The 19,103-nt window shown below is 36.3% G+C and overlaps 1 protein-coding gene across 4 annotated transcripts in view; it reads left to right on the top strand.

Annotated features, from left to right (window-relative positions):
• Positions 1-19,103, top strand: part of ARHGEF10 (Rho guanine nucleotide exchange factor 10) — a 213,484-nt gene that overhangs the window by 104,710 nt on the left and 89,671 nt on the right. For 2 of the 4 annotated variants that reach the window (XM_078149742.1, XM_020973005.2), the window contains 3 exons: positions 1,025-1,114; positions 8,082-8,252; positions 11,103-11,248. In XM_078149742.1, coding sequence (XP_078005868.1) covers positions 1,025-1,114; positions 8,082-8,252; positions 11,103-11,248 — 407 coding nt within the window. Of the gene's footprint in view, positions 1-1,021; positions 1,115-8,081; positions 8,253-11,102; positions 11,249-19,103 lie in introns of all 4 variants that reach the window. The other 2 variants (XM_020973007.2, XM_020973004.2) reach the window with 1 other exon arrangement.

Genomic DNA, 19,103 nt, shown 5'->3' with positions numbered 1-19,103 from the left:
ACACCTTGGATGTGAATCTTAGCTTTGCTACTTAACTACCCATGTGATCATAGAAATGAGGGGATTGAACTACATTTCCAAAGTCATTTCCACTTTGAATCTATGATCCTCTGAAAGGGATGATTTGTGAAGTACTTTTAAAGTGTTTGTTAAGTTTAATAATGTTTAGATAAAAATAAAAATAACTCATTTCTAGAACGCTTCAAGGTTTACAAAGTACTGTCTTCACAATATCCCTGTGAAGTAAATAGAATCAAGATTACTTGTTTCATTTTACAGATGCACTCTGAGAGATTAAAGGACTTGCCTGGGGCCACACAGCTAGTAAATGGTAGAGCTGGAACTCAAACCTAGTTCTTCTGGCCCTAGGTCCAGCTCTTTGCACTGGACCATATCTCAGTGATTTTGTGACTTTTAGAAGTTGTAACACCGCATCTTTCTGTATTTGGATTTAGCGGCACATCCAATTGAAAGTTTGACAAGAGATTAAAATGAATTTTTAAAATGAATTTGTGGCCACTGTAAAGATCCTAGGAAGTCCCCTATTGTGTAAAGGCAAGTTGGAGAATTGTTATGATCTGTTAAGCATGAGGCAAGGCAAGTTATGAAGCTGATGAGATATGACCCTTTGACTGCTGTGAAAAATTCTCCCATAACACCAAAAAAAAAGTTTTGTAACAGGAATGTTGGTAAAAATTTTCTTTTTTTAGAAATTTGGTTAGGCAATGGGGTTAAGTGACTTGCCCAGGGTCACACAGCTAGTGAGTGTTATGTGTCTGAGGCCAGATTTGAACTCGGGTCCTCCTGAATCCAGGGCCAGTGCTGAAAAATTTCTATTAGGTAGAACCTGTTACTGCATTAGGAAACTAACAGCCAAGCCCATGAACATTGATGAGTTCCTTCCTCAACCATTTAGTTTCTATCCTCTGTAGACAGCCTTAGGAATTAGAAAATTGCTCCCTCAAATCAAATGTCAAGCAGTTTTAAAATGAAAATAAACAGTCTAACCTTCTTCTTATAGCAGTGCCAAGAGTCAAGTCCTGATCGAATTACCCTCTATGGTTTGATGATGAAGCCAATACAACGCTTTCCACAGTTTATTCTCCTACTCCAGGTAAATGGCATAATACGAGTTTGATTGGTTAGTCCAACATTTCATTTTCCCATAATGTATCTTTTAAATATCTTTTCATCTTTCCAAAATAAGGAGGTCTCGGGGCAGCTAGGTGGCGCAATGGATAGAGCACTGGCCCTGAAGTCAGGAGGACCTGAGTTCAAATCTGGCCTCAAAATAAGGAAGTCTCATCTCTAATCCCTATAGGTAGGGGAGGCTGATGTTCCTATTAAATTGTGAAGAGTATTAAATATCAGGTTGCAAAGGCTGGAATTTTTTCAGTAGATAATAGGGATCCTTTGAGGTTTTCATTGATGCTTATGTCTTTCCTCTGGGATTTTTTCCCCAATTTAAACTCTATATGTTTTATTTGTACAGAGTTATTTGTATGTTATCTTCTTGTTTAGATTTTAAGCTTCTTGAAGGCAGGGACTATTTTTGCCTTTCTTTGTATCCCTGGGGCTTAGCATAGTTCCTGACACATAGTTGACACTGAAGTGCTTGTTAACTTGAGATGACTGGAGTTGTATCTAAAGAAGATTAATATGACACTGGTATTGCATTAGTAGGAGGAGAACGGGAGAGAACAAGGTCCTAAAAACCCAAAGAGAAAAGAGGATGGTTATCAGTGTCAAATGAAGCAGAAAAATCAGGGGAGTGAAGTGTCATGGAAACTGAAGGAGGAACTGATGAAAAGTGTCAAATGCAGTGAACAGGCCAAGGAGGATGACAACTGAGGAAAAATCATTGGATTGGTTAAAGAGTTTGTTATTGCACTTTTAAGAAAGCAATTTTCCATTGTGTGTGGGAGGGGCTGAAGCCAGCTTGAAAGGAGTTAGGAAATAAGAAGGTGGTGAGGAAGTGAGTTTGGTGAATACAGACAACTCTTTCAAAATTTTGGTGAGGGAGAGAGGAGAGAGGGGGAGATTGGTGAGAGAGACAGAGAGACAAAGACAGAGAGAGACAGACATAGAGACCAACAGAGACAGACAGAAACAGACACAGGACAGGCATTAATGAGGTTGCAGATTTTAGAGAATTTTTTTAAACACTAGGTAAGGGAAAATCTAAGCATCTGTGTAGACAGAAGAGAAGAAATAAGGAGAGATTGGAGGTGTAAGAAAGAGAGGGAATAATTAATATTTCAACTGAGAATTTTTGTTGAGATCAAATCATCTACAAATTGATGAGAAATTTTAAGCATTCCATTAGCAAAATATTTCTTTAAACTTAGGGTTAATGTATCATGTGTTTATTATGTAAGAGTTTATAGCACATAAGCACCTCTGTATACCTTAAAAGTCCATAAGACAGAACTGAGAGGAGACAATTTACCTTTTTAAAACAAATGGGCATGCTTATTGAATACTTTTCCTGATGGTTTTCCACCCTGGTGGTTTAGATTTATGCTATGTCCTAATTTCTCTTTTGTTATTACTCTTCAGATTCAATCAGCTGCTCATTTTAATTAAACCAAATGGACATCGGGTGGGTTTTCTGCTTATTAAAATTGATTAGACATTAATTAGTTGATTTAGCCTTAAGCCTAAATTGGTATTTGGAAAACACGGCCAAGAAGTCTCCTTTTTAAAAAAAAGTTTTACCAATGACTTTTGTTTTCCACATCTCCATAGTTTTCTTTCCTCATACTTTTCCCAGAAAGTCATCCCATAAAACAAATAGTGTTTAAAAAAAAAAAAGAAAAGAGGAGGAAAAAATTATTATAGCAGATCAACATATTGAAAAAGTCCAAAAACATGGAATGTACAATACCTGTGGACCTCCCGCTTCCATGGAGTAGGTTGGGAGTGTCCTCTTTTATCTCTTCATTTGAATCAAGTGCAATTTAATAATTTTGCTACATTCACTTTTATTTATTGGTGTGTGGTTGTTCTTTTCATTTACATTGTTGTAGTCAGTGTTTCCTGTTGTTTTCTTGGGTCTTCTTATTTTACTCTACATCAGTTCATGTAGACCTTTCCATGCTTCTCTGGATTCATCACATTCATCCTTTCTTCTAGTACCGTAATATTCCATTATATTCTTGTAACCACAATTTGTTTAGCTATTCCACAGTCAATGGGCATCTACTTTTCATCCAATTCTTTGCCACTACAAAAAGTGCTGCTATGAATATTTTGGTATATGTTTTGACTTTCTGCTTACCAATGATTCCCTTTAGGGTATAAGCCCAGCAATGGAGTCTCTGGGTCAAAGGATATGGACATTTTAGTCACTTTACTTGAATAATTCCGAATTGCTTTCCAGAATGTCTGTACCAGTTCATAGATCCATCAACAATGCATTAGCATGCCTATCATCCCACAACCAATACAGCATTGACTATTGCTATTTTTTGTCATCTTTGCTAATTTGCAAGGTTCAAAGTGAAACCTTAGAATTGTTTTGATTTGCATTTCTCTTATTATTAGTGATTTGAAGCATTCTTTCATGTGATTGTTAACACTTTACAATGCTTTTGAGAATTATTTGTTAATTTCCGTTGACCATTTATCTATTGGAGAATGACTATTAGTTATATATTTACATGTATATATATATATATATATATATATATATATGTATATATATGATGGGTGTATATATGTATATATACATATTTATAAATTGTTTGTGTATTTTGGATACCAAACCCTTATCAAAGAAATCTGATACACCAAGAAGTCTCCTTTGATTAACTGTTCCCAAGATCATAGATTTAGAGCAGGACAAAACCTCAAAAGCCATCTAGTTTATTTCCATTATTTTTCAAATGGCCCACAATTCCAGATTCAGGGCTCTTTTTTACTGAGTCATTATGACCCACCTATTGTTTTGAAGTGATACTCTTTCATCTCAGTTTATGTGAAAATTTTACTTATTTAAGAACTCAGGACAAACTGCTTATCAAAGGAAGGAAATGTACAACATGAGGTAAAATGGAATTAAAACTCTTTTCCACTCCTATAATGATGGACTATATCTATACCTATCTATCTATCTATCTATCTATCTATCTATCTATCTATCTATCTATCTACCTATCTATCTACCTATCTATCTATCCATTACTGTCGTCCCCCCAGCCCACCCCCAGCTCTCTTGAAGAGCTAAGTAGCTGTGTAACACAAGAAGTGATGATTTGGAAGTCTAAGAGAGATCTGCATTCAGATTTTACCTCTGATTCTACCTGTGGGAGCCTGGCAAGTCACTTCACATTTTTGGGCCTCATTTTCCCAAAATGTTTTATAAATCTCAAAGCAGGAGTTCTTAAACATTTCTGTCTCATAGACCCCTTTGTCTGGTGAAACTTATGGAGACCTTTGCAGAATAACATTTGTTGGCTATATTCATAATTGAAGGAGAAGTTAGTGAAAATGAAGATATAATTTTTCCCCACCTAAGTTTTCAGACCGCCCCCGACCCCTGAAATTTATCTGGAAGGGGGTGCTGTTTACAGATTCCAGGTTAAGAAGCTGAGCTGGTAGCTTTTATCACAGTGGATAGAGTGTTGGGTCTGGAGTCGGGAGGACATGAGGTCAAATCCAGCCTTAGACATTCACTACCTTTGTGACCCTGGACAAGTCACTTAACCTCTGTTTGTCTCAGTTTCTTCATCTGTAAAATGGGAATAATAATAGCACCTTCCTCTAAAGGTTGTTGTTAGGATCAAATGAGATGATATTGCGAAGTGCTTAGTATAATAAGCACTATACAAATGTTAGCTATTACTATTATTAACATATAAATAGATGTTATTTTATAATGGCAAAACTCTCAAGTCTATCTTATTCAAGTTGTATGTATGTTAGAATGGTGTGTTAGACAATACCAAACAAAAGGAAAAACTGAGAAAAACTGCTAAATCCCAGTAGATATTTAGCATGTGTTTGATAAGGTGAGTGTTCACAAGTGCTTGACGGCTTTTCACTGGAAGTCTTCAAGTAAAGGCTGGATAACAATTTATCAGGGCTGCTGTTAAGAGATTCTGAGTCTGATGTTGTTCCAACTACATCTTTCCTTCCCCTACCCCCAAGGTCTTTGCATGTAGCAGGTGCTTAATAAATGCTTGTTAAACTGAATAGAATATACATCCTCAGGTTTTGTGATTCAATGACCCATACTATAGTTTCAGGGAGTAACATAATAGTTTTTTGGGCAGCTGAAAATCATTGGCATCATTTGATGGGCATGACATAAGAGATTCAGTTTGTATAGATGTGCCTTTTCCTGAAATTCTTAGCCTTTTTGCCCTAGAGATACATTGGTACAACAGCAGGAGGATGGTGAGGCAGGCAGGGAGGGGATCTTCTAGGCACAGAATCATGTGAGTGAAGCTGTCAGAGCTGCTTTTAAACAGAAGCAGTCATATACCTGTGGCTTCAGTAATTCTGCCACCAGCATTATTGGCTTTGGATAACTCTTAAGAATTTCCAGAAAGAATCTGTTGATTCTATCTGGACCAGGCTTGTCAATTGACACAAAAATTTACTTGGCCCTTTGGGGTATTCTTAAATTCCAATCCTTTGGGAGTATGCCCTCATGGAAAGAATACTGGGTTTCAAGTCCCAGGGAGTGGGTTCGAGTCCTGGCTTTGCCACTTACTATCTATGTGACCTTGGGGAAGACAATTTCCTCCCTTTCATCTCTGTTTTTCTCATCTGTAAAGCTCAGGTTTTTAGACTAGATGATATTGAAGGCCCTTAGCACTTTAAGTTTTATGATGGGTTTTATTTTCCGTAAGAGGTCCGTATGATGCACACAGCACAGTATAGAGATAATAATAGCTCATTTCTATAAAACTTTAAGGCTTATAAAACACGTTACTCATAAATTCAACTTTTCCTTAAGGATTTAACTATTATATTTATGGAGATGACTCTCACACTTTGCTCATAAATTCAACTTTTCCTTAGGGATTTAACTATCATATTTACGCAGATGACTCTCAGAACAATATATCCAGCCATAGTCTCCTGACTCTAGTTCCGAATCTCCTGCATTCTGTTAGACATCACCTAGATGTTCTACAGATATTGCAAACAGCATACCTAAAAACACACTACTTATCTTTCTCCCTAATCTACCTCTTCCTCTCAACCTCCCTGTTTCTGTCAAGGGCTCTGCATTCTTACAGTCACCTAGGTTCAGAAGTTCCATGCTCAACAACTCCTTCTCACCCTGAATATGCAGTCAATTAGCAAGTTTTATCTTATCTCTTGCATCTGTCCTCCTTTCTATTTAGACCCAACCATTCTAATATAGGCACTCATCACCTCTTGCCTGGACAGTTGAAATAGCCTTTTAATTTGGAATCCTTGTTTCTCCTCTGTAATCTGTCCTCCACACAGTTTCCAAATTGATACTTCTCAAGTTTAAGGCTGACCATGCCATTCCTCTGCTGAAGGAACTTCATTGCCTCTAGAATAAAATGCAAACTCCTCCTTTTAACATTTAAGGCCATTCACAATCGAGTTCCAGCCTATATCTTAATCAAATTCCCCACCCTCCCCACCCCTTCATATATGCTATGGTCCTAACAAACTAGGCAACTTGCTGTTGTCCATATTCTACATTTCATCTCCTGCCTCCATTGCCATCCTCCCCCACACTGTCGCTTCTCTCCTCCCCATGCCTAGAATGATCCTCCTCCTTACTAGTCTCTTTTGGAATCTCTGTCTCCCTTCAAGGCTCAGATCTAGAGTCACCTTATTTACAAGGACTTTTCTCATCCCTCCAGTTGTTAAGTGAGCACCTTTCCTCCTGAAATCGCTTCTTGTTTCTCTTATAGATACATCACATTTATTGACCTCTGAACATGTTGGATTCCCTCGATAAAATGTAAACCTTCTATATTTTTTTTTGTGACAGTGTGTATTATCTCTCTTTTGTATTTGCATTTCCTCCTCCTAGAACAGTGCTTAGCAATGTGAATAGTAGAAACTTAATATTTATGCATTGATTTTTAAATATTATTTTAGATGGGGTTGGGAATAAGCTTGTCATGTTCAGATGACACTGAGGAGACTATAGTGGTTGGAGTGAGGTTTCGTTTTGGAGAAGAGGAGAGATCAGGTCAGAAAGGTATAAAATTACTGTATATATCCTTGTATGTATCTCTCGCCTGTCACATATTAAACTGATATTAAGCATTATAGAATATACAGCATAATTCTACATATAGTAAATGGCATATTTTTAAAAAATCAGTCATTTGAAATAGAACGCAGTTGTTTCATGGAGGAGTGTGTAAAGTGTAAAAGTGTTTGTGAGTCAAAAGCTACCTCTATTCATGATTCCCCAGATATACCTCTCAGATACAGGAATAGGACAGTATTGCATTTGCTGGTAGAGGGAAGGCCACTAATTTTAATGTGGTCTCAGTGGAGGAAAAGTTAGTGCTAGGATTTTATAAACAATATTCTGGTGAGCAAAACTTCAGAAAGGCACTTGTTTCAAAGATTGTGAAATGCCATCCAGTGTTCTTATTTCTTATTCACTACATGACTTCTATTGCTAGGCTTGTAGTTGCAGCTTTTCCAGTTTGGTAGGACCTGCCAGACCTTTTGCTCTTCTGGCGTAGCCTTTGAGAACCCAGGCTCACTTCTGTCCCACAATGAGCTTTCAGGGGATGGCTTTAGGCAGAGAATCAGTATTCATTTTATTATAAAAGACTAGCTATTTTTTCTATTAATGATGCCATTGCATGAGCCATTGTTTCTTTTCCAAAAAGGCTGCTTGCATGTTCAGCCAAATAGTGATTCATTGGAGGCAAGTCTTGTTCCCAAGGTGCTTGATTTATTTTTCACTAGAAGCAATTAATGTCATTTCCTTCTTTCCCAGGAGTCGTGAATAACACACTTGTGGGGGATGAGAAGTTTCTGGAGGATAGCAGCCTCCTTCTCTTTCTTTGTTAGGAGCCATCATACCTTTCCCTCTTAGCTGTTTTATTTTTTTCCCCCAAAAGGACATGTTGAAGAACACTACAAAAGGACACCCTGACAGGTTACCCTTGCAGATGGCGCTTACAGAGCTTGAAACATTAGCAGAGAAGCTCAATGAAAGGAAACGGGATGCAGATCAGCGATGTGAAATCAAGCAGATAGCAAAAGCCATAAACGAAAGATATCTAAACAAGGTTGAACATTTTTTTTTACTTATATCCTGAGACTTCTGCTTTCTCTTTGTGTACCAATATACTATAACTTTCTTAGAAAGTTTTCACTAATATTTTAAAAGTCACCATATTCCTTTCTCTTTCAAAATGCAGTCTGAAATAACAGCCCAAAGCACTTGCTATTTTTTTTAACTGACCTTTTTCATATTTACCAGATTCCCAAGAGTGATATACTTTAGTTTTTTGGAAGCCGTCCCTAGATTTAGGTGTTTTTATCTTTTAAAGGAAAAAAAAACCCTCTTACTTCCAAGTAATCTAATTTTCCTGAGTGCTTGGCTAACTTCCTATAGGACCTACCTGGTCAGTGGACACCTGCCAATTTGCATAGTTTCTTTGTTTTGAATTATTGAAAATGATAAGGATTTTTTTTAAAAAAAGAAGCATTTTATCTTTATCCTAGGTATATGAGTTCCTTCTTGCCCTATAGTTCTTTGTACTGTCTTAAAACACCCCCCCCTAAAATGTTGCATTATGTCATGCCAGACTGAGATCCTTTTGCTCTTTACACATCACCATTATTCTCTAATTTTCTATTGATTTTATCATAGTATCTATTTCTATTGATTTTATCATGTATTTGCAAGTATCTACATACCATATAAAGAAAAAATAATAATAACATTTTTGAAATTGTTCTCACACACTTAACATTTAATACTTGCACATAAGTGGCAAATGCCAGAGAACTTTTTTGTTTGAAACACTGGGAAAGCAAACAACTGATAATATCTAATGGCATAGTATAACAACTGCTTTTATTTGTGACAGTCTTGTTATTTCCACGGCCATGTCTAGATAGAATGAATGTGATAGAATGTGATAGAATGAAAGTCTGGAACCAGAGGACCTAGGTTCAGATTCTTGTGTGATCTGACACAAATCATATCACCTCTGGTCTTCATTATTCCTCAATGTAAGATGAGAGTTAGAGTAGATAATCTCTCAGGTCCCTTCAAGCTCTAAATCCTATGGCCTGGTTAATTTTAAATGGGTTGAGAGCACTTATACTTTAGTATTTTTGACCAGACAAGACAACATAGGATCATAGATTTAGAACTGGAAAGGACCTTAGAAATCATCTAGACCTACTACCTTCCCCTTTTTTAATAGGTGAAGTAACAAAGGCCTGACTCCAAAACCAGTTTTCCATTACACTATATATTGTCTCATTCCTAATCTACTTTATAATAAAGTAGCCCTTCTTCTATTTGTCTAATGGTAAACATATCAGCATAAAACATTTTCTTGCAACCACTTTTACTGCTGCTTCCCCAGTTCTAATAATTAACAAAATGGAAGCCTCACTCAGTATCACAGAGGTAGCAAGTGGCACACCTAGGATATATGGAATCACAGAATTTTGGAACTTGAAAATTCCTTAGAGAATTTCTAGTCCAACCTAATCATTTTTCAGATAAGGAAATTGAGTCTGAAAAAAAATGTCTTGCCCAGTTCTTAAAAGCATAGGAATTAAAGCTGGAAAGGAGTTCAGAGATCATTTAGTACAACTCTTTATAAATGAGAAATCTGAGACTAAGTGAGGTTGTGACTTGCTTATGGTCATGTAGGAAATCAGTATGTCTATTTCTCTAAAAAAATGTCATGAACTGCATTTGTAAATGTGGGAAGTTCCTAGCCCACCAGAAATCCAAACAGAATTCTGTTTGCTAATGTTTCTTAAGACTTTCCCAAATCATAAAAGTAAGATAGCCTTAAACTTCAGAGCCTTCTTCAACTGATTGGCTCATATTTAACACTCAGCAGCCTTACCACACAAACCTTTAGTGATTTTAGTTACTGGAAGAATCATTGCTGAATAATCAACTGCTTATATAGCCTCAAATTCTAAATAGACTGTGGAAGCCAATTTGGTTGTGCTAAATTAAATTGCTTATCTAGTGTTTTTCCATTTTGTTAATTATTAGAACTGGGGAAGCAGCAGTAAAAGTGGTTGCAAGAAAATGTTTTATGCTGATTATGTTTACCATTAGACAAATAGAAGAAGGGCTACTTTATTACAAAGTAGATTAGGAATGAGACAATATACAGTGTAATGGAAAACTGGTTTTGGAGTCAGGCAATCTAGGTCCAGATTCTCATTCTGACACTTAGAAGTTTTGTGATAGGAAAGTCATTTAACCTCCCTAGGTCTCAGTTTCCTCATCTGTAAAATCATAGCCTCCAAAGTCTCTTCTAGCTCTCAGTCTATATTGTGAACCTATGGATTGTATTTACACTTTAAATTTTAATGTAAAAGACCAAGAAGGAAAACCCTGTTATCTTGTAGATGACAGATGATTTCTACATCATTTCTCTACAGTAGAAACATCCTTCAATACAAATGCACAAATTCTGCACAGCAATTTAAAAATTTTGAAAGCAATATATTTCATAAAGTAACAGTGTGAACAAGTCTGTAATGGATGGAGTATTCATGTGATGAATTAGTTTAAATAGAAGTGTTCGGCTACATGGTAGGTAAAAATAAAAGAATTATTCCTTTTCTCAAATTTCGGTCAATTTGGAAATTTGTTTTTAAAGGAAAATTTCCATACGCCTGGCTGTGAAAATGCATATTTTGGTAATGAACAACTTCTTTTAATACCGTCACTTGCCCAACTGCAAATAAATACATAGGGCATAAATTTGTGAGCAACTAGGTCAGTGTAGCTTTTCTTTAAATCTTTTGAGAAGATTATACAGCAAAACAACATTATACAGTCTGCCATTGTATTTGCATGTGTTTTTGCCATTAAATGGTTAATTGTAATGAATTATTATTATTATATTTTGAATATTCTGAAATTGTAGCTTCTCAGCAGTGGCAATAGATACCTCATTCGTTCTGATGATATGGTAGAAACTGTTTACAATGACAGAGGAGAGATCGTCAAAACCAAAGAACGTCGACTCTTCATGTTGAATGATGTATTAATGTGTGCTACCGTTAGTGCCCGGTAAGTATAAGTTTGAGTGATCCCATTGGCTATTTGAAATGATTCTGTCATATACTTTTTTGCATAATTAGGATGGGAATTGGATTTCAGTGATAAAAGGCCAAGGAGACTTCCTTTACAGTTTAGGCAATATACTTTCCCGTGTCTATGGCTTTGGTCATGCTTATCTCGTTCTTGGAATGACCTCCCTTGACATGTCATATGTTTACTTCCTACCCAGTTCTGTAAAACCCATCTTAAATGCCACTAAGTTTTCATCAGCTTTCTTGGACCTCTCTATCATTTACCAGCCTTTCCCCTTGGCACTAGGTGTAATCTTTTGCATCTCTCTAATGAGAAAGAGGCAGCATAGGAAAATAAAAAGAATAATGAGTTTGAAATCTGAAGGTCTGCTTTCTGTATCTTAGTACTGATATGATTTTGGGTAAATCTTTTTACCTCTTTGACTCTCAATTTCCCCAACCATGGGGTTAAACTAAATTATCTTTAAGTTCCCTTATGTCACTAAATCTATAACCCTAATTTGTACTTGACATGAACTGTTATGATTTACAATTATACCCATGAAACCAGATTATAAGATATTTAAAGACAGGTACCACATCTCACCTAAATGTTCTAACATCTCTAGTACCAACCATAATCCTAAATACTGTAGGTACTTAAAATAATGGTTGAATGATTAAACATTATTATAACATAGATTACTCTTTTGTGGATTCAGTCTAAATTATTTTTAGTAAAAAAGTAGGTAGTTTGGAAGGTGCATTAATGCTTTTAGGGTCTTTTAACATTTAACACCCACTATGTGATTACCTATTTTTGAAATGTGCCCATGGACAATTTCAGAGTTGAGAAATTGGATTTTTTTCTTTTTATAACCCTTGTAAATCCCATTGCAGTTGTTCTTCTTGGTCATTGCCCAACTTCTGTCACTCTAGCTGCTTGCTCCACTCAATAAACTATACATATGTTACTCTTGTATAATTATATTGGATATGTTAATATTTTATGTTGAGGGTAGATAAACAAGAAAATGGGTCAGATCTTTTCATTTTTTAAAGTTTTTCATGAAAATGTCTTTTGTTTTATGTATGTTATAGTAAATTTGGTATTTATTTTACTATAGCTGGGATAGTTGGGTGATTTCAAGGGGTTGAGAAATAGCTACATAAACCCAACGTGTTATGACAAAATTGAATCTGGTAGAATAAGTGTCACTATAACTATTATATTCTATTTTAACTTTATTATCCTAATTTTGCTGGATAATTGTCAAGTACTTTCTTCTCTTATTTCATTCTTATAGTCTTGTTCTTGCTGTATTTTCATTTACTAATTTTATATAAACTTCTCAACTATTAATCTACAGAGACATTCATTTTAGTTTGTCAAATTTATGTTAAGTACTTGCTATGAGCAAGGCACTGTTCTTGGTACTAGGGATAGAACACAGCCCCTGTTCTCAAAGAGCTTCATAACCAATGCAGGCAAGGACCAATAGACAAATAACTGTGACACAAAGTGGAGCGATAAGTACAAAAAAGAGGTTTTGGCAAAGGGACGCTTGAAGATAATTACTTCAAATATTTGAGGAAGGAGGGATCATCTTCATCTGAAGATCCAGAGTTGTCACGGAAAGTTTCATTCATCTGAGAAAAAAGTTCCGTTTACTGCCCAACTTTTACTTCCAAACTCGATCCCTATCTCAATACAAGGTTGGGAGTGTGAGGTAAAGAGAAGTGGAAGAAAAAAACATGAATATTGTTTTCAAGATGCCCCAAAATCTGAACATGGGGAGTGGAAGGGCAGAAAAATGATCTAGGGTTGGGGAAAAACATGGCCATTGTATCCCAGACAGTGGACAATGGCCAGTGGCCAGGATAGGACAAGGCAGGAAGAGGGAAGTGAGAGATAATTTGAGTCCCCATTGAGTTCCTAATGCTGATCCTGGCTCAGATGCCCCCATTAGACATAGGCTTACTTGGAATGCAGGGCTCACCCTCTAGGTAAGGGCAGGGAGCACAGGTAACCACCACCACATTTATTGATTTTTATTTTCTATGTATTATATATTTTTTGCCATTTATTGTTAACAGTTCCTTTACATTTATTCTTGACAACACATTGATCTATGAGCACATTTATGCTATATGATGCATATAATAAAATTATATGCATAATTTTATTTGGAATTCTGAAGACCTCTTCATGTAGAGAGAATATGACTGTTACTTTCATATGTTGGGATACACCTGAACCTGTCAGGCTAAGTCCTGTGGAGAAAGGAGTTTATTTAAGATTTTAGAGCTGGAAAGGGACATTGGAGGTCATCTAGTTCAACTTTCATTTTACAGATGAAGAAACTGAGATTCATAGAGATTGAGATTTGCCCAAGTCAGATAATAAGTGGCAGAGCTGAGATTTGACATGATGTCCTCTGACTCTACATCTGGTACTTTTTCTTCTACTATACTACTTTGCTTCTGTCAATCCTAAATTAGAGCTGCTTTAAAAAAAACAGTTTTCAGATGAATAATCTTTTTTTTAAGTGTTTTCTTAGGAAAATGTGATTCGAAGTTGTAAAATTCTATCAAGAAATTCTTGCTAATATTTTCCCTACATTGTAAAATATGTCAGATTTTAACACTATGAAGATTAATTGCATTTTAGTGCTCAAAGGGCCTTTAGAGACAAAATCCTTTTTTATAGATGAAGCAGCTAAGGTCACAGAGGTAATGAGTTGCAAAAACAGGATTTGATCCCAGATCCTCTGATTCTACATGTGTGTTTTACTGTTTTACTACATGAGGCTGCCTCTCCAAATGGAGGGAGTACTACCTGTAGATCAACCAGACCAACTTCCTACAAAGAAGAGCAATGTACCTTTAAAAGACTACTGGTAATAATGCAGTTAAATCACACTTATATCTGTTTAAATTTGACAGATGCTGACTTCTCCAGCTTAGCTATCTTTTATTTGGTTTTTCCTTTTGGGGCCAACAGAAAACATGTTTCCCTTCCATTAATTCTCATGTTCCCTTGAGTCACTGCTATAATATCTTGATTTTCTATAGAATACTTTCCTACCTTTCCTAGCACTGTGGGATGGAAACTCCTAGACCCAACATTATGACTCCCTGACATCATCAGGTTTTTCTTGGCATTATACAATAAAACATGAAACAAAGATGGTCACTAATGTTCTTTTTTAAAAACTCCCCTCTGCAAACACTGAAGTTTTAGACTAAAGCATGTAGTACACTATAATTACTGAATACATCAACAAACCCCTTGTTTTCAGTGTTAATATTATTTTATAATGTTTCTTCCTACTCCCTTGACCTTTTCTCATTTTCAAGGATTCTATCTCCCTTTTCTTCTATTGATTCTTCTATGCTAGGCTTTCTTTCCTGACAGTGATTTTATTCCTCAAAATGTTTTATTTTTGTGGGTAAAAGTAATGGGATAATCATAGATCATAGATTTAGATCTTGGAGGAACTTGGAGACACTTAAGTCTTCCTCTTATAGATAAGGCAGAGAGAAATTGAATGATTTTTCTAGGGTCATGGATAATAATTTTCTGAGACAGTATTTGGATACAGATGCTCCTGATTGTACATTCAGTGCCATATCATACCATGGGGCCTGTTAGTGGTATTTATGCCAATTTTTTCTTTCCTCTATGTAAGGTGTATCATTATGTCTTTAAAACCATGCCCCCCAATCTGCACTTCCCCCATGTCCCATAGAACCATGAGAATTTAGATCTAAAAGTTGGCTTAGCAATCATCTAGCTCAACTCCATTTTACATTAATATAAACATGAGGGCCAGGGAAAGTCATGAATTAAATGAAGGTACAAAATTAGCTGTTGGCAAGATTGCCTCATAGGCTACTGAGGTTTTTTGTTTGTTTTGTTTTGTTTTTCAGTTTTTCCATAGCTGAGTTCAGAATTTGATTTATGTTGGTTTCTCAATAATTCCTGAATTACTTAAAAGATAGTTTCAATGGAAAGGAAATCCCTCTTCATTAAGTCTTCCAAAAATACTCCCTTCATGGCCCACACTTCTTTTTATATATTTCTAGAGTATACATTGTCTTTCCTCTCATTTGACAATTAATGTTGTCTTGTGTGTTTTCATGTATTACACTGGTTTTTTAGTTCCTATATTATCTAATTTTTCATATATTTATACATTATCTCCCCAACTAGACTATAAACTACCTGAGAGAGAAAGGTAAAATCTTGGCCTGATTTAAAAAAAAAAAAGGAAAGGAGAATAGACTCTGCAAACTATAGGCCAATGGACTTAAGATGTCCATTTGAGTAATTTACTCCATGAGAGTGAATGAAGTCACTAAGGGAGAGGTTAGCAATAGAAGTGGGTCTAGGATGGAATCTTGAGACACCCAAGATTAGAGGTTGAGAGATAAAAGTAGACTGTGGAGTTGTCAAGCAGGTAGGAAGAAAGCCAAGAGAGCAGAGTCTGGGATGCCAAGAAGAAAAGTTGAGGGGAAAGGGAGCTGTGGAGAGAGACTGTGCAGGATGAATGAGCGATCAATAGTATCAAAAAGCCTTAGAAAAGTCAAGGGTAAGGATTGAGAAAAGGCCATTGGATTTAGGAGTTAAGGGATTATTTGTTAACTTTTGAGAGAACACTTTCAGTACAGTATTATGGGGAAGAGACCTTATAAACCTTAGGATACTTAGACAGGTGAGTTGTTGATGATGATAATTGATGATAAGAATAATAATAGAATAAGTGTTTGAAGGAGTTGAAAGAATAAGAAAATAAAAGAAGAAAAATACACAATCAATCCTGGAATGCAAATGTTCCTGGGGGTTCTTTCCCAGAACCATGCATGGTATTTGTTGGATGGAGTATTCAGACCATTGTTATTTAAAATAACATTTGGAGCCAAACACTGCTTTTCTAATCATTCATGTTTTATGGTCAGACTAATTTCAGAAAAAAAAAAAAAGAAAAGAAAAAAAGCTCCAGGGTACACATTGTTGTTGCATGGCCTCACTCTGACCACAGATATGCTTATGATCAATTTTTTAGGAAAGTCAGTTCAACAGTTCTCATTGATGCTGACGATGCATTTTGTATCTTCACAAAATGAACTTTTATGTGTTGACTTTTGCTAATAATATGTGAAAGCAAAAATACCACATTTTCTATAGAAAGCACCATAATCCTGACAATTTCTTTTTTAAATAAATCTACTTTGAAAGCTTCATATTAAAGCGCAAAATTGGATTTTTCCATTTCGGATCCTACCTCTAGAATAAGGGGTAGGAGAAAACATCCATACAGGGAGCAATGGAGAAATTGTGGAGTAGTGGAAAGAGCATTGGAGACTGAGAGAAAGACTTAGAGGATTCTAGTCTGTTCTACCACTTGGGTGATTCTAGACAAATCACCTGGACCTCCTGAGCCTCCATAGCTTTCGATTTTAAATAAGATGATTGGAATGGATGGTCTCTAAGGTCTCTTTCAGTTCTAACAAGCTATCATTCTACAATCCTATGACTTTTTTTTTTTGAAATTTTATTAGTGTGAGAAATTCTCTGTGAGAAAACTTCCTCCACTAATTTGAGTCAGCAAATGGTCTGCAACTTAGGGCTTTTTACAAAGTTATCCTGGAACTTGGAGCAGTTAATTAATTGACTAGCTAAGGATCATAATAGTACTATGTGTCAGACATTGGACTAGAACCCAGTTCTTCCTGCCTCTGAGGTCATCTCTATACACTATCTCATACTTCTTGGTAAATTAGAAAAACAAAAGTCAATCTTGCCGATCTAATGAGTGAGAGTGAAAAATTAAAGCCCGGCATTATACAGATAAATAGAGAATTTCTTTAATAGTCACTTGAAAATAGATCTTTTTTCAAAAACATAAATTTGGATGCAAGTAGGTCCCAGGACATGATGTGAGACATGTACGTGCATCATGCACATTGGACTATCAGTCATCCATTAAGCATTTCTAAAATGCCTACCATGGCATTGTGCTAGTTGCTAGTGATACAAAGAAGAAAATGAAAGAGCTCCTGCCCTCAAGGAGCTTATATTAAAATAACTACAAATCAAAAGACATAGAGCTTGGTCTTTGGATTTACTGCTTGCAAGTAAATATCACCTAGTAAATATCACTTATATTCTCTGGTCCTCAGTTTATGTATAATGTATGGTGTATTCAGGGAGGAATAACATCTGTGGTGTGAGGGCTCACTGAGTCCTTTTCAGGGCCGCTCATGCCACGCCCTGGTAAACTGTCTCAGAAGATGGGCTAATCCAGGTTGAGGGTAAGCAGCAGGCCTCAAACCTGTTGGTGAGTTAGGAGAATGTCTATACTTTTAGACTTCCAGAACTTTTAGACTTCTCTGGCAGAATGGGTTTTGAGAACAGTTTGTTCCAGTGGCCATGAAGGTGGTTGGAGCAGGCCCTGTGAAGTACTTAGAGCTTAGTCAGATATTGAAGATGCTAAGATCATCCACTGCATATGGGGCCATTGCCAGTCATCTTGACTTTTGTCCTGCCACTGTACTTCAGTGACTCAGAAAGAGAGAGTGAGGCTGACAGCTTTGTGTAACTCTGCCTCACTTAAGTCCAGTTCACTCGAAAATCAAGGCATCACCCTGTGATGTCATGGTCCTCTTTGAAAATGAAAGATGAACAACAACTACGACAGTTTCCTCATCTGTAAAACAGAAATAGTCATGCCTGCTTTCACAGCAGGTTTGCTTTGAGAATCAAAAGAGATCATGTAAATGAAAATGCTTTATGAAACTATATAAGTATAAGGGATAGTGCCACATCCTATCTCTTCCCACCCTTAGCTTTCAAGCCTCCTTTTGTATATAATCTTCCCCATTAAATGTAAAATCCATGTGGGATAGGACTCTTTCTATGTGTTTGTCTCAGCAGCTCACAAGAAACATGAGATGCAAAACTTTAGAGACGTCTCCACTCCAAATGTTCATATAAACTATTTGTGCCCAACCTATGGTAGAGCCTTCTGAACTCATATCGGTCTGATTAGCCACAGTCAGATGCCCCGTACCTTGACTCCAATATAGTGATATCATTTTAGTCCTCTTTAAGAATGAAGGACAGTAACCAACCAGTTTCCCTGGGGCTTAGCATAGTGCTTGGCACATAGTAGGTACTTAATAAATGCTTGATGTGTAATGAAGTCATAGTGGAAAGAGACCTGAACTTGGATTCAGGAGAGGCCACAATTCAAATCTTGGCTCTGCTAATCAGTCAACAAATATTAATTGTTTTCTGCATTTCAGGCACTCTTGACTCTATTATAGGTGTTATTGCTGCTTGCAAGAAGCTCACATCCTAATGGGAGAGATGACAAGTACATATAAAAATGAAGAGTGTAAATTCCTTGAAAACAGGAACTATTTTTTTCTTGCATTTGTATTCCATTCAGCACATAGCCTGATATATAATAAGTACTTAATAAATGTTCTCTATCATTCTTTGATCCTTCTAATTATGTACAACATAAATATAAGACAAATATATACAAATATATACAAAGTAGTTAAATATAAGGTAGTTTGGTAGGGAAGGTCTTAGTGGCTGGGAGAATCAAGAAAGATGTCATACTGAAGATGATACTTGAGATACTCCCCCATTGCCTCCAAACCATCCTTCACTTAACTGCCAAGGTGAATTTTCTCAGGTGTGGATTTGGGGGCAGCTAGGTGGCACAGTGGATAGAGCACTAACCCTGGAGTCAGGAGGACCTGAGTTTAAAATAGGTCTCAGAGACTTATTAGTAGTGTGACCCTGGACAAGTCAAGTGCAGGTTTGACCATGTCAT

Source organism: Phascolarctos cinereus, unplaced genomic scaffold (genome assembly GCF_003287225.1).
Source record: "Phascolarctos cinereus isolate Bilbo 61053 unplaced genomic scaffold, phaCin_HiC Scaffold_2;HRSCAF=192, whole genome shotgun sequence".
NCBI lineage: Eukaryota > Metazoa > Chordata > Mammalia > Diprotodontia > Phascolarctidae > Phascolarctos > Phascolarctos cinereus.
This window is presented reverse-complemented; position numbering and strand designations above follow the sequence as displayed.